Source organism: Balaenoptera musculus, chromosome 3 (assembly GCF_009873245.2).
Source record: "Balaenoptera musculus isolate JJ_BM4_2016_0621 chromosome 3, mBalMus1.pri.v3, whole genome shotgun sequence".
Lineage (NCBI taxonomy): Eukaryota > Metazoa > Chordata > Mammalia > Artiodactyla > Balaenopteridae > Balaenoptera > Balaenoptera musculus.
The window spans coordinates 82,356,027-82,372,902 of record NC_045787.1 but is presented as its reverse complement, the minus strand read 5'-3'; the positions used below and the strand labels follow the sequence as shown (position 1 = coordinate 82,372,902).

At 34.9% G+C, this 16,876-nt stretch overlaps 1 protein-coding gene across 9 annotated transcripts in view; it reads right to left on the bottom strand.

Annotated features, from left to right (window-relative positions):
• The window catches only part of PAM (peptidylglycine alpha-amidating monooxygenase), a 281,560-nt gene that overhangs the window by 44,651 nt on the left and 220,033 nt on the right, over window positions 1–16,876 (bottom strand). For all 9 annotated transcript variants that reach the window (XM_036849091.1, XM_036849095.1, XM_036849092.1 and 6 more), the window contains 2 exons: window positions 11,071–11,255; window positions 9,591–9,656 (listed from right to left, as the gene is read on the bottom strand). In XM_036849091.1, the coding sequence (XP_036704986.1) occupies window positions 9,591–9,656; window positions 11,071–11,255 (251 nt within the window). The remainder of the gene's footprint in view (window positions 1–9,590; window positions 9,657–11,070; window positions 11,256–16,876) is intronic.

The window sequence follows — 16,876 nt, the reverse complement described above, 5'->3', positions numbered from 1 at the left end:
ATTATAGCTATTATAATTACTAACGACAAAGATATAAACTCTAGTTGCAACATGCATTTGATTCAATCTATTGTTTACCTAAAATTAAAAAAAAATCAGTTTCTGTTTCATATTGAAGTATTGGGATTTTCTTGATGGAAAAAAGCCACCTTTAAGTTTACAGCCCTCTATTTTCTCAACAAGCCATTACGGCTGCCTTTGTGATTTGCTTCCTGATTTTGCCAAAGAAGGTTGTACCTGCACTTCTGCACTTTCTCTCTCTCTCCTTTTTTTTTTTTTTATTAGTCTATTTTTGGAGAAAGAACTATCCCTACCCCAGTGTTCTGGATGCCAGCCCTCCCTGAGCCTTCTGAAGCCTTTCCCATCTCCTTTTTCTCTCCTTTCTAATACAATTACTCTGCCAAAGATTTGACTCAGGCTATAAACACACTCACTTCGGGCTTATCTTGAGTGGTCATGGAGGCGAGAAGAGACCCTCCTCTGACAAAGCATGTCTTTCAAGCTTCTTCATTTTCCCTCTTTCTTTAACAAGTTCCAGCACCATCTACAAGAGCTTTCTATGATAATGGAAATAGTCTATACCTGTGCTGCCAATATGATAGCTCCTAGACACATGGGACTATTGAGTATTTGTAATGTGGCCAGTAAGACTGAGAAACTTAACTTTTAAGTTTACTTACTTTTAATTCATTTATATTCAAAGTTAAATAGCCACATGCGGTTAGTATCTACCGTACTGGACAGTGTGGGGTTATGTGCTGCTTCATCCTTCCTCATATCCTCTTTCTTCCTAAATCGAAGGCATTTGCTTCCACTCGCTACTTCACTCCTGTATGGCTTCTGCATGAGTTGCTCAAGAGCTCCTAGTTGCCAAAGCCAATAGACTCTTCATCCTGACCTACTGGTGGCATATACCCCTTTACAGTTCCTTCAGAACCTCTCTCCTTATAATATTGTTCTTTCCAGATCTTCACCTGTCATCTTGGCTTCCTCTTACTCTGCCCAACATATGGAATGTTCCTGTTTTCTGAGGTCTTTCCCTGGCATACTTTTATTGTCCCTGGCTAAGGCTTCTTCCTACTAAGTGATCTCAGCCACTCACAAAGCTTAAGCTGCTACATTCAGACAAGTGACTCCAAAATCTGGAGATTTCCTAGAACCTAGAACTTAGTGGTATATAAAACTGCCATCTGGAAATTTCCACTTGGATTGAATGTCTATTTCAATGGGATTTTGAACTCAACATGTCTAAACCTGGGCTCTTAACCTTCTCCCCATACTTTATTTTTTTTATAGTATCTCTCTCAGTGATGAAACCATGTTTTGGGACAATCAATCCAGAAAACTAGATTCATTTTTCTCTCACCAGTGAATCACAAAGTCATTTGATTCATCGATGCCGATTTGTCAACATCACCTTTTCCCTCCCTCCCACCAGTACTCACCTGAGATTCTTATCACCCCATAATTGTCATGCTGAAGGACTACCCCTTCTTCTTCAGAACAGACCCTCACCCCTGCCTTCGATGGAAAAGTCTGTCTGGAATGGTATTAAAGCTGCTCGACCTTTGTGCAACTGACTTGTGATTGAGGGTAACCTGCGTCCCCTAGATACTTCCCAGTTATGACCCCTTTTCCTCAGCTCAGTTAACCTATGTGTTTCGGGGTAGTATTCTCTAATTCTATTCTGGGTCCCGCTGCTAAGCAGACCATATAATTTAATTACCAAACTGGGACACATCTGAGAAAAGAAAGGGGTGTTGTTAATATTTATACTAGGCATAAACTGGTACAATCCTGGAAAAACTGGGAGGTATAATTACCCTACTTATTCTCAACAGAGATAACATATAAAGAAGTACTTTATAAACTACAAATGACAATAATAGTAATAGCAGCTAATACTTTTTGAGAGCTCAGCATGACCAAGTCACTTTACTGAGTGCTTTATACGAGAGAACACATTTAACCTCTGTGAAATACTTACTGTCCTCATTTTAGATGAGGAATCTAATGGCACAGTACTAAGGTGCACAGCCAGTAGCATGCTGAACTTGGATTTGAAGGAGACAGCCTGACGGAGGGATCCACCTTCTAAGTATCACTATACTGGATCCAGGTTCCCTTATCTTTTCTGTACTGGCCGTATCTCTTTCCTGTGAATTCACCTCAGACCTGTCAATCGTACTATATTAAATTTTTTTTTTCTTTTTAAAGTAACAGTCTACTGAGCTCAGGTGCCAGGTTTATGATTTAACTGAACAAGTTTCTTTTTTTTGTCCTATCCTGGCTTGTCTTCTTTTTATTATAACTTATAAGACTCTAATAAATTAGTCAATACCTACATATACAATAGTAATTTGCACAAAGCTGGCCTAAAGAATAATGACTGGTTTCTTTTTGGCTTGAAAAAGTAGAAAAGTTTTCTATTGTCTATTCTCTTTAATAGTTTTCACTTACCACTGGCAATATACCTTACATGTATGATAAAATTCTCTAAGATGATCTAAAAAAACTTTTTTCGTACATTAAAATTATCTGAGAAGGGACAAATGGAAAGGTATAAATGTGATTTTATATAAAAATAACCCCCTCTCATTTCTTATATATTGTCATATTTCCAGTGATTAGTACTGTTCCTATTATAGCAGATACTCAATAAATGATTCTGGAATGAATACTGTGTTATAAATGGCTTCTGCATAAGTAAAGATAAAAATTTTTCCTTGATGATTTTAGGCTGCAGTGAGTTCCATTTCTTTCTTTTCCTCACTTCAAACTTTGATTCTTATCTTAAGAAATGCAGAAATGCTCTAGGTCTTTAAGTTATTTGGCTGAGTGGGTTTGGTATTTGGGAAACATTAGTGAAGTAGCAGCTAATGTGTCAGGAAAAGCAACACAGCCTAACACAAGAGAATCTAAAACACTACCAACTAAACTCCAAGTTTGTTAGCTGTGTGTTTGTGTTAACTATTTCATGGCTCAATGGACATTTTTCTATTTAGCTGGGATCACTCACTATTCCCTCCCACCAGCATGGAAGTTTCTCTGGTTTACTTTCAGGAATATGGTAAGATCAAACTAAACAAGATGGAAACATACCTTGAAAAAAGTGCCCCATGCTTTTTTCTTTTAATAAAATGCTTTAAGACTATTGGATTAAAAAATAAGTATCCCTACTTTTAGACAGCATAAAATCTTAATTGTGGCAGGCATTTTTATTTTTAAAGTGATCAAGAGCCTCTTGGTAATCTTTCAGAATATAAACTGCCATTTCCCACACAAATCACTAGTACTTCATTACCTAAAACAAACAGCTTTTGTTACTGCTTATTGCTCTATGATTTCTATGGTACATGGAGAGTAAATAGGATATTCATTAGCAGTTTAACCACTGACAAAATATGCCAAGTAACCAAGCTAATGAGATCACAATAATGCAACAACAACTGATTAATAAGAGGGATACAAGGAATGAAAAGATAAAAGCATTTCTTTATAGATTTTCATGTTTTAGTTTATGAGTCAGTCATAGCTGACACTTTGCCTTCTGGTTAAAGTTGATCTGGCTTACTGACTGTTTACTTATTACTAACCCACAACATTTATCCTACTAGCCTTAGATAAATAAAACACATGATCATGATGACCAGCTCAAGGATCATACTTTATTACTTTTTCCTCCTATAGGACTCATCTGATTGGGAAACAATCAGAAATGGGCCTTTTAACTCTTTTCTTTTTTTAAGAAAATGAGACAAATGTGAAAAAGGAGAAGTTAGGAGATGATGACTTCTGCAACTGCCATACACGCTGATCTATATCAGAAAGGCCAACCATGCGATAAATGATCATTCATATCTGCCTATTCTGTTATTAGGAAACCAATTCAAAAGAGCATCCACTCAGCTTCCCAGAGCCTTGGCGGGGTATTTAGAGTTGTGTTTGATAGATGAGTTCAATAAATAAAGACTTGTGAGCTGCTCATAAATCATAACACACTGAACGGAAATACAAACAAGACTTGTAACTTCTTTAAAACAGCAAAGTGGTATTGAGAATGCTTGGAATAAGCTAAGAAGATGCTACTAAAATCATTTGGACTTTATTAGGGGATGAAGGGAGTGTCCTATTTTGAACAACAAAGGAATATAAATTTTAACTACTAAGCCCAGCCTGTGTTTCGCTCTTCTCATAAATGGTTTATCAACTGTTACTTTAATAAGCTTCTACAGTAGACTACTGTCGTGTTTAAGTTGCAACCTTGTTCCCTTGATTCTGCTTATTTGGTAAAACATGCCAATGGTAATTCATTTTTGTTAGCATAAAACCATTGTGAAATTATTCTGTTTCACAGAAGGTGTCTGAAGACCTTTAACTATCTGGGGCCATGGAGTGTTTTCCCTCTACAAATTGTATTTTTGTCATATTCCTCCTGCTTTGGGAATATAGTAGCTCATGCTGACCTTTGAGTATAAAGATTGATTATATGAGGGCATGAAGACTACAATGAGAAGAGTTTGGAGCAAACTGAATAAAACATGCTAAAGCTCCTATCTGCAGCAAAAGAAATGCTGTCCAGAGAATAACATACAATAACAAGGACATACTGGTATTGCAGATTTGACTTTCAATTCTGCCTTGAGTTTTTTGTTGTTTTTTTTTTAATTAATTAATTAATTAATTTACTTTGGGCTGCGTTGGGTCCTCGTTGCTGCGTGCAGGCCCTTTCCAGCTGTGGCAAGCGGGGGCTACCCTTCACCGTGGTGCGCGGGCCTCTCACTGCGGTGGCCTCTCCCATTGTGGAGCACCGGCTCCAGGCGTGTGGGCTTCAGCAGTTGTGGCTCGCAGGCTCTAGAGCGCAGGCTCAGTAGTTGTGGCGCACAGGCTTAGTTGCTCCGCAGCATGTGGGATCCTCCAGGACCACGGCTCAAACCCATGTCCCCTGCTCTGGCAGGCAGATTCCCAACTACTGGCCACCAGGGAAGTCCCTGCCTTGAGTTTTTTAAGACATAAAGTCTTCCCAATACAACTGACATAAGTTTCAACAGTAGATCTATACTTTGAATTTTAAAGGAGAGAAACACCCAAATTCAGAACTCCTAAATGTAGTTGTATAGATTCGTGCTTGAAGCTGGCATGCCTTTTAGTTTCAGCCCACATTCCTTGCCTAAACAATGTTGATAGAACGTTCCGGTTGTACCTTTAGTATAGTGAACATATATAAAAAATCATAATGCATAAGAAATAAAGAGGAAAAAAAACATGCCTTAGTTTCCTAAAAGTGCCAACCAGAACATATAAGTAAAGGATACATTTGTGTGTGAGAAATCTCAACATCTTTCTCATTCTGTATAGTCTCATAGGATTCATTTCCTCCACCCAGAATCACTGTCTAGTTGGGTTTTATTGTTTAGCTTATTGTACTTATTACATACACAGGGAATTCTTCACTTACAGCGTTTTCAAAGCTTGGTGACATTTCCGTTTGTTTTGAATAGCCATTAGTATTTTTCTGCATAGAAGCAGGCATCACCTCATTCACCTAAGCTCACCTGTAGACAAATAGGCTATTTTCAAAGCACTATGGGCAGGAATATACACATATTATGCAGTCATTAAAAATCCTGCATGCCAATAATTTTTATAGTTGGAGGAAATATTCAAGATATGGTATTTTAAAAAGAAGATATAAAAATGTGCATACATTATGATCTAAATATTTTAAAAATAATATACATATATATGTAAAATATATATTTCACACAGGGTATACATATACACCCATATTTATGGGGATTATGGATGATTTTTGTTTACTTCTTCATACTTTTCTATAACTTCCATATATTCTGTAATGAATATGATTAAAAAATTCTAATAAGCATTATTTAAAAAAAATCTCTGCAGATTTAATTAAAGCCTCATTAAAAAGTTTTCCACTGTTGGGCTTCCCTGGTGGCACAGTGGTTGAGAATCCGCCTGCCAATGCAGGGGACACGGGTTCGAGCCCTGGTCCGGGAAGATGCCATGGAGCAACTAAGCCCGTGAGCCACAACTACAGAGCCTGCGCTCTAGAACCCACAAGCCACAACTACTGAGCCCGCAAGCCACAACTACTGAAGCCCATGAACCTAGAGTCCATGCTCTGCAACAAGAGAAGCCACCGCAATGAGAAGCCCGCGCACCGCAACGAAGAGTAGCCCCCCTTTGCCGCAACTACAGAAAGCCCACGCGCAGCAACAAAGACCCAATGCAGCCAAATATAAATAAATAAAATAAATAAATTTATTTAAAAAAATGTTTTCCACTGTTGCATGATCCAGGACAACCTGATAGGTAAAGATGTCCATATAATGAGGTTCCTCTGGTGTCTCCATAATTATACTTTTTGAGATAGAGTCTGAGATACATTTGCCTTCGGCCAAATTTTGTTCAACAGGCAGCAAAGGCAGACAAGGATGCTGCAGCAGGTTAGTGTGCTTGTGAGTAAGCACAGGATGGGCAATTCTACATGGATTCACACAACTCAGATGTCTCTTTCAAACTAGCTAACTTCTGGTCAAGGTTAATATTCTGGTGAAAATTAATAGCTAGCAATTTTAGTGGTAAGAATTTCAAAGGAAATAAAACACTTATATTTCTCCTGTGGAAATAGAGTATTAGATAAACCTGTGTTAAATAGATTATTAGTTTGCTTCGGTTTTTTTTTTTCTCTCCATGTTGGAGGTACCCACTACTTCCCGTCCATTTGTGGCACTGCTACATTTCTTTTTTTCAGCCTATGGCATATGAGTCTTTCTCGCTCTCTCTTTTTTTTTTTTTACTACCTCAGTAAAGGTCATCCCTTCTTTCCAACACAGCATTTATGACATATCATGACCTTTATCTTCCTGTCTGCTTTGCCAGTGTATTAAGACAGGAAGCAAAAAAAAAAAATATATTGTTTGTATTATCCAGGTAGAACTTTCTCTATTATTTAGTCACTGATGGGTACAGAGCTTGCCTTTGGGTACATGTCCTCTTATGTTTTGGCTCTTTTCTTTCCTGCCCCTCAACTGTTCTATTTCCAATGGGAGTTTTATATCCTGTGTGACCAACATAGATGCTGTCTGTTAGTTTATGGCTAGCACAACTGAAATAATTCAGGGCTTTTATGTATCGGAGATTTAAAATATTGAAAGAATCAATACAACCAGGAGGAGTACTTGAACATAACTTGTTTTTGCCAGAACACCAAAATAAGGCAAAGGGTTAAGTCTGAGGGATTTCTTTAAAAATCAGCCTACATGGTGTAATTTATTTGAATAATTAGAGCCCTCCTATCATCTACTTGGTCAATTTAACACCCCAGGGAATGAATACAAATAGACATTTTGTGCAAACAAACATCTCTCAGAAGAATGGGATACTCTCTCAGTAATGAGTAGATTTGCCCGGTGTATTGCAAGGAGATAGATTGATCTAACTAGCAAATCAAATAAACTATGTGTACAAATATGCATTTGGAATATTTCTATATTTCTCTTTAAATTCCAGGCTGGTGATCCCCAAAGACTAATAGAATAATAGAGAGGCTACAATGGCCATTGAAATAGCTTTTGGTGAGGTATTTGTCTTCACATAATCTAGGAGGTGACATTCTGATGGACCTACAAATTTCAACATATGAATGCCACAGCCTATTTTCTGCAGTATGAAAATTGAGTCAGACTACTGGTTTTTTCTTCCCAAGTTAAATCACTTCACAGCATTTTTATTCATAAGTAGAATAAAATGGTGACTACAGGAAAATAATTTATGTATCCATAGAATTCTTCTCTGAAACCATTAAGACTATACTGGGTATATAGCCCAATATATCAATAAATATATAAGGGTATATTTAAGCTTCTTAATACTATATGTATATGCTATCAAACATAAAAGGGTAAATGAATGGCAATATGTGAAAGTGTATTAAAGGATTTGGTTTTTAGGCATACATGACACCTCCTAAAATCCTATGGTTTGAAAAGAACAGATTAAATCTAATATTTAAGGTTCCTCTGCTAATAAAACCTCCGGGTTTCTAATCTTTCAGGGGTTTCAATGTCTTTCTTGATCAACTCAAATAACTTCAAAAGGAAAAAAGTCTAGCCTCAGTTTCCATAGAAACATTTTACAACCTGCACCTACTAAATGGTGATCTCATTCCACACTGTACCACATATGTTGTTATTTGGAAATGTGTTCTAAGATGACTCCAATTATTTCAAAGACATACAGTTCAAACAGTGTGTGCAATGTCAAAATAATTCATTTTAAGTCTGATTAAATTTCTGGACAGTTACAGTAAACACTTAAAACTACTATATTTAGGCTACAATTATTGACTTCCTTACAAATTATATACACAGGATTGATAAATTTAGCTATTTTAAGTCATACTCAATAGCTTAGTAGGAACCACTTAGCATAAATTATTCACTATAAAATCATCTCCCTTTTTTTGACTTAATACAAAAATAGAAACAACTTCGAGCTAAGTTCATTTTTAAGCCACTTTGTTAGAATGAGATGTTATGGAACATACTCTATATAATTTCAAAACTTTTATATTACAGTTTACCTTATTCTCCTTTCAGAATGCATTTTTTTCCTTTAAAAAGTCTGAGTTTTTAATTTTGCAATACTATTAGTGCAAGAGTAATATCTTTGACCTAGACTTAACAGAACACATTTTGAATAATTCCTATAGTGGTTTACAATACCCAAAGAGTCACAAATTTCTATAAGTTGCTAATAGAAAAATCCTATCTATTTCCTATACACTTTATGTTGTCAGTAGAAGCATGTTTGCATTAACATTAAACTAATGTTTTTAAATATATTACATCTAGGCCAAAAACGACTTGATAACATACTTCAACACCTAGCACAAAGTACTATCTTCCAATTTAACTGCCAAGAAAGCAAGATTCAGGAGAATAAATTTTCAGTGCCAGCACATACAGTATATGACCTACAACATCAAATATTACCACTTTAAATAAATAGAACAGAGGAAGAATGAAGCTTTCCTAACTCATCAGATGGCAACTTAACACAAAACTACAAATGCCTAAAATGATAATCCCGCCTACCTTAACTGAAGGCAGAGAAGAATGACTTAAAAGAGAGGCAAGATATGTTTAATTCTTAATTTCTTTTTTTCTTGAACCTCAAATATAGTTATGAACACACCATACAAAACATACAAGAATTTAAATGTTAAAGGTCATCAGGTTTCAAAAGCAGCTCACTGATTGTTTCTAATGATTATATCTGCACTTACTTGCACTATATATAAAAGTTACAACATTAAATAAGGTAAAACAAAGACAGAAAAATCTAATGGGACTAAATTACATTAACGCATTTTATTTTCAAAGCCAAAGTGCAACAGTTGACCATTTTCTCATGAATTATGTATTATATAAAATCAGCAATATGTAGGGTATTAGGCTGATAAAGAACGACCTAAAATACCTCAATAACTTTAAAATTTGGTTGCCTATTTGGATAATGAATACTTTTATAGGCCTAGTTACAGAAGTAAGCATACATACCCTGTTCTAATACTTCTTCTCGTTTTGGCTGCTGTAGTAAAGAAGTCTTATCTTTATTCACTGTTTCTGTAAAGGATCAAAAGAGCTGAGTATAAATTTGCAGTATATATTACATACTTTAAATAGTTTATTGGAAATATGTTATCAACATAAAAATATTTTCAGGGTCTTGTATTTCATAAAAACAATAGTGTTAAGAATTGATATGGTAGAAATGCTCTAATTCACAAAAAACTCTAGCATAACTACCAAGTACCAGACTCTGACTTAATAACTGGATCAACTACCCTTTCAGTAATATATAAATGATACAGAATTTTAAAGATGCATTAATAAAACTGCTTGTATTTTTTAAAAAGTTGAATCTAGTAATATTTTTAGGATATTTTCAGAACATTTTAAGGTACATTTTATAAATATATTATGATTTTTATAAATGACCTGATTGCTATGTTAATTTCTTTTATAAAATTTTCTATAGAAAGAAATAAGTTTTTTTTTTTTTAAACATCTTTATTGGAGTATAATTGCTTTACAATGTTGTGTTAGTTTCTGCTGTATAGCAAAGTGAATCAGCTATACATATACATATATCCCCATATCCCCTCCCTCTTGCGCCTCCCTCCCACCCTCCCTACCCCACCCCTCTAGGTGGTCACAAAGCACAGAGCTAATCTCCCTGTGCTATGTAGTTGCTTCCTACTAGCTATTTATTTTACATTTGGTAGTGTATATATGTCCATGCCACTCTCTCACTTCGTCCCAGCTTCCCCTTCCCCCTCCCCATGTCCTCAAGTCCATTATCAACGTCTGCGTCTTTAGAAGTAAGAAGTTCTGGCATTAAGACTGAACTTGTAATACTCAGTAAAGTCTCAGCATACTTCCTCCAATAAAAAAGTATGTGGGTTTTGCAATTTTAAACTAAAGAAGTGACAACCAATATGACCATTTTGCAGATGAACAGTAAATTAAAGAACAATTTAGAGAATGAGACCAAAAAGACTAAGGCTAGTAATGCCTCATAAATCAAGAGCTGTTCTTTGCTTGAAGACTCATTCAACAGATAATTTAGGGTATGGTCGGAGATGATAACCATTTTCATTGGCAAACTGTAGCACTCTTTAGAACATGGTGTATAAATTCATAAACTGAATAATTCATTACTGGTTATGGGAAGAATGAAATGAGGAAACTAGAAACACAAATTAAATGAAGAAAGATCTACATTTATGGAATTGGTCTCAAATGAATCTGTTTCATCACTAGTTGAGAGTTTTCACTTTAACTGTTTCGATGGGGGAATTTCAGGAGGGGAGATAGAGGATAAAGAGGGAAAAGAGGGAATCAGATTATGTGTACACATGCGATTGTTTGACAGAAGGAGGATGATTTTAAACATTAATCATATAGTCAAGTGAGACACATAAGAAAATATAAAATACAAAATCATACATTGATTTAAATTAAACACCAATTTTACCTTTGTGATGTCCATGCATCATAACCGTATCAGACTTCACAGGAATTGGAATGTTGGCCTCTGGTGGTACGGTTCTGAACAAATCCGGAGCGATATTCTGTGTACAGGTCATGAAAGAAACTGCATGCTTGGCTTCCATGTAATACATAATGTATAAGTTGCACATTTCATCACTAGATGTGCCACTGCAGGCAAAACAAAAAACAAAAAAAAAAACCAAAAAAAGCCCCAACCAAACAAACAAAAAAACCCATAGACATGACAAATCAGTCATTCACATAAAACACATTCTTAATGCAAGAAAAATGCAACTGGTAAATCTTCCAACAATGGATTCAAAGGTGGAACTATTGTACATTTATTTTATAGCTTTCATTAAAACTCATCACAGTTTTCAACATCAAAAGCACACTGTCAAAGGCATATTTCCACTTAATAATGGAGTATTCTTTTGCAGTCACTCCATGGATATCACCAAATACTACTGACGGTAATGGCATTTCAGTTGCAATGAGATGCTTTCTTTCCTCTTCTAAATCCTCTTATTCTTTAGTCCTTCATCTATTTGTTAAAACTCATAGACTGAGTAAAGTATTTTTCTCATGGAAAATCATATTTACTTAATAACAATAAAATTCAGAACAGTTCAACAGAAACATCATATATTAATTACAAGTTTATATAAAAGTGGCTTTTTCCATTTAACCCTGAGAGTCGGGGATCTTGGTTTTTGTAACTGCCTGTTCCTCAGGGTGAGATTAATCAAGAATCATGTGTTGATACTAAGACATCATAAACGTTATCTCTGGTATCTGACTTGGCACCTTGACTTCTATAGCAGGGAAGAAAAGAATGCCTGAGGAATGATACAAAATGAAACCAGGCCTAATGTCTTCTAAGGGCTCAGACCTGAATGGGGTAGTGCCGTACAACTGAACAACTCAATGTTAAAAATAGATTTTAAAACAGTTGGGTGGTCATTTCCAAGAAAAAGTTCCGAATAATATAAATCATGCCTAATAGTTTATAGAACATGTTTTCTTCTTCCTCAGTTCACAAGGGTTACTATGTATTTCATTCTCTTCACTATCATTAGGAAGGAAATATTTAGGTACACCTTCACATAAACCACCTTTTATATACCAGCGTGGTTTGGGTAAAGGAACATTTCCTTTTTGGTGTTAGTTCTGACAATTTTTAGCAAGCCTCTACGAATAAAAAAACAAGCTCTGAAATGGATTATTTGCCGTACAGAAATACACCAGTGTCGATTTTTCCAGCAATGTCATGCGGCACTTATTTCCTCTCCATAGCAACAGTAATGACATCAGCAAGGGAAGGAAAAAAAAGAAAAATCTTTTCCAAACAGGGATGTGGTTCCTCTAAGCTCTGAAAATGTAGAGCCCCTGAGAGACCACAGGAATGAGCCCCTGTTATGGGAAGCTCCGTTTATGCTTTTGAAAATAATTTGTCTTCTCACTCTCTAATCTGATACCTGCCAGTGTAATTGCCTTTCCCATGAAATAAAAGCAAAGAGTCAAGTGCAATCCCAAGCAAACACCTGTTCACTACACATATCTTCATGTGTCAAAATGCCATTGCTAAGAATTACATTTTAGCAGCTTTGGAGTTGGTCAGAAAATTATGTGCTATAAAAGGAATGGCTGGTGCCAAAGTAATAAGCCAGAGCCTCCCACCATATTATCCACTCTTCCCTCATTCAAAATGAGGAAAAAGGTATAGATCAAGAGAGTGAAATGAGGGAAAAGTAATTTAAGATGTGGCCCTGGCTTAGAAAACCTTGAATCATTGTGCAGAGAGGGAAAGCAAAATGAAATATTCCCAAATTAATGAAAGGAAAAAAACTGAATAAATTTGTATGGTAATAAATGAAACTTGCAATTAACCAATGGATAGATCCTTCTATATTTTCTGTTTGGGAATGTCATGCCCATGTTCACCTCTAAACACATGTGATTTTGTGAAACAGCCGAATCAGCTCACTAATATAGCTCATTTAAGGTACTGACTACTCTATGATACAATATTGAGCTGATTAAATAATTTAAGAATCTTCGCAATCACAAAGAAAATTTCATTAAACAGCTGAAGAAAAAGAAGAGTCATACTTTATTCCTTTCCATCTATAATTGAACTTGTAGTCAAAGTAACTCTGAGCTCCTATCTGACACAGAAACTATCATATCCTAAACATGGTAGGATTCAAATCATTGTTAGTATCAGCAACGCCGTTTGCCTGTTTTATTCCACATTCATCTTTCTTTCACCCAAAAAATATCTGACTTTAAACCAAACTGCTTTCTATGTTCCTAAGGGAGAACTGTGACACGTCTACCCTTCTTCTCCATAGAGAACAACATATGCAACTCAACTCTGTCAATCTAATGCTTGTTAACATGAGGAAGTATGGAGGGACACTGTGTCCAGACTTCTGTGCTGGCTCCGCTGAATGGTCCTTTCAACACTCCCTAATGCCAACGTGATTCCCTAAATGATGACGGCTGGCATCACCTATATCCCCAAATTACAGTGGTGCATTTCTTTCCTCTTCATGCATAATAAGGTGCTTAAGTGAGAACTACTTCTTTTATATAGGCTAGCTTTAAATCTGACAAAGTCTGGTGAGCCTGAAAATAGTACATGCTCAATAAATATATGTTGAAAGAGGAAGAAGGAATAATCTATCTTAACAGATGTTTATAATGTATTACAGCATAACCTGTTACCCCTAATACATCATACTGCTGAGTCAGGTCAATATTACAAACTCAATTTACAGCATTTCTGAAAAATATTGAGGTCTATCTGTTTACCTATCTTTCTTTTATCTATCTATCTATCTATCATCTATCAGGGTTTTTATAAAAATATATCATTTCATATTATAAAGATATGTAATAGACATTTAAGAAAGTATCAAATATTCTGAAATGTATCATTTATAAAAACCCAAATATTATGGAACACCATGACGATGTTTCAGACAGTGATACTGCACTCTGGTGATTCCCTCATCCCTAGCCCCTGCCCCTTACACTCAACAGATGCTAGGCTTGAAAATAACCAATGACAGTAAAAGACTAATTCTGGAAAGAAATATGAACAGATGCTAGACTTGAAAATAAACAATGACAGTAAAAGACTAATTCTGGAAAGAAATATGAAAACTTTAAAGAAGTTATTTTACAAAGCTTTGAATTATTTCTTAAGAGGTTTCATGGTGCTTTAAAACTTGTCCATTAAGAGGCTATTGATCATATAACTTTATTTGCATATAGTAGACTTTAAATGCTGATTAAACTGTTGTGCTTGGTAACTATGAATATTTATTAGACCTGCTCATATGTATATGAAATAACTGGTCCCAAATGAAAAATATGACCAACAAGTTGACCAAACTGGTAAATATTACCTACCAAGTCTCAAGAATTAATTTAAAATTTTAGCATATACACTTTTAGGCAAATTAGCTGACTTAATTAGCTTATTTGGCTGACTCAATTAAATTCTTCTTTTGTTTGTTATTTAAACTTGACTAAACATCTGAAATGAATTTAGAGAAGCATCATGTTTAATATAAAATATGTAATGCAGTCAGGTACAAAATATTGCTTCTTGGTAGGTTAATTAGTACTATATTGTCAATATATACATTAGCGCAACTTTGCCTAAGATATATTACTCATATTTACTATTTAAAAAGAAACATAATATATCTGGATTTAAAATGTTACCGTTAAGTACATTTATTAACATAATTTGTCTTAAATTCACCTGTTTTTTAATGGTTATATTTTGAGATGAATCCCTGGTATGGAAAAATCTGTCCCTAGTTTTTTAAGGGCTTTTTATTAGTTAACTATGATTGCTCTACTTAAGCTAAGTTTTCTCCAGTCCTAAAATTTCTAGCTTAATACAGAGTTAAGCTAGGATTGGGTAGAAGAATCACTCAAGTGAAAATCTTCCTAGTAGGCCACTGATGGTACAATTTTCCAGTAAAACCTAGTTTCCAGGTGGCTGCAGAACAAGAAGGTAAAAAACTTGAAGCCCATTTTTCTTCCAGTGCTTGAAGGGGGAATCTGCTGGCCCCATATGACCTTTGGGTAAGTGGGATTTGTATTTAAGTCAGCTTCATGCTCAGGGCTCAAACCTGTGCCAGTGGGAGTACATGTTTGTGTATGTGGGTTGGAGGTTAGATGGGAACAGAGAAGAGAGAGAGGAGATTTACAGAGTATCATTTAATTTAAAAGACATCATAAAAATACTAGTTTTCTCTTTATACTGGTTACATTCTCAATTGTGATTCTATAGTTCCCTGTGGAGGTGGTATCTTTTACTTTACAAAACAGATGCATTATTGTTATTAATAAAAAGCATATTAAGTGCTATAAAAATGCTTTGCATTATTATGAGGATTTAATTCATATTTAAGTTTATTCAAAATTTTCTGCTTCCTTAGTATAAATTAAATATTCAGAATATGGACTCACCCAATAAGTTAATTTCCTGTAATTTCTTTCTATTTCATTTATAATTACAAAGTGGCATTTTCTTTAGTCCACATGAGATTTACAAAAAGGTAGATTGGTATAGTCATTTTAGGGTATTATTTTAAAGCAAAATGCACATTTTAAAAAAGACTAGAATTATTCTGGACTCAAGAAACCGAAAGAGGCCCCTAGAGATCACTTTGGCCTCTCATCCTGGTACTATAACAAGTCATTAATTTCTATGGCTGATATTGCCTCACAGAGGATACTCAAAGGATAGAATCTGGCCAAAGTTACAAGCCCTCCAAAATTGTACAGGAACCTCTAAGCAAAAATATTCTGCTTATTCCACACTTAAACTTGTAAACTAGTACAAAGAATGTGTTGAAAGGGATTTTTTTACGCCTTTGTTTGTCTATTTCAAAGGTTAATAAAATAACCAATGGCGTTTAAGTAAAGTTCCAGAGGCTCTACACTTCATGTATTTAAAGATTGTTAACAAGTGAATTATTAGACTTTTCAAATCTTATTATGTCTACTTTGTCAGTCCTTTTGTTACCATTTTATGTAACTCAATAATTTTATTGCTTTCCTCAAGTCTGCTTCCCAAATTTATCATTCATCCAAAAGCAAAGCTGTTAAAAACTTCTTATTTAATATAACTTGATGACTTTTTTTCTATTTGTTTTATCTTTAGCCTTAAAATTGATGCTTATTAATATAAAACCCTTTTAGACTGACATAAAAAAGTCCTATTCCACCATCTTGAATGCTTTTTTTTTCTTTTACCTGCATCAGTACCTTTTCTGTTTCCCCTGACAACCAACAGCTAGTGTTGTCATCATAAGAATCATCTTCTGTGCATCTAATGCATATTTTCAGACGCCTACTCTCTGTAACTTCTTTTTGATCAAAAGATAAATGGTTTAAAGCTCCATCTTCTAGGTGGCATCAGTAAATATTTTATAACCTAGTTTAATATGAAAAGGAGGCTCCTTGGTTCTTTTCTAACAGAAAGAAATCATACGAGACTTTATCTTTCATTTTTAATTTAGGCAAATCTTTTTTGAAAGAATTCATAGTGTTTTGAAAAATTTACTTGGTCTTATAAAGTATACTTATTTCAAAGCAGCTCAGTATTCTGAAAATTATTTAAAAATTCAACATTCTCTTATGGAAAAGGTACTGCATAGTATTATTCTCATTTGGTTTCTTATCTGGAAAACAATGAATACATAAGTTTTAACAGGTAGAAAAAAATCAATGGTTCTGAGTAATTAAGGGCCACCACTGCA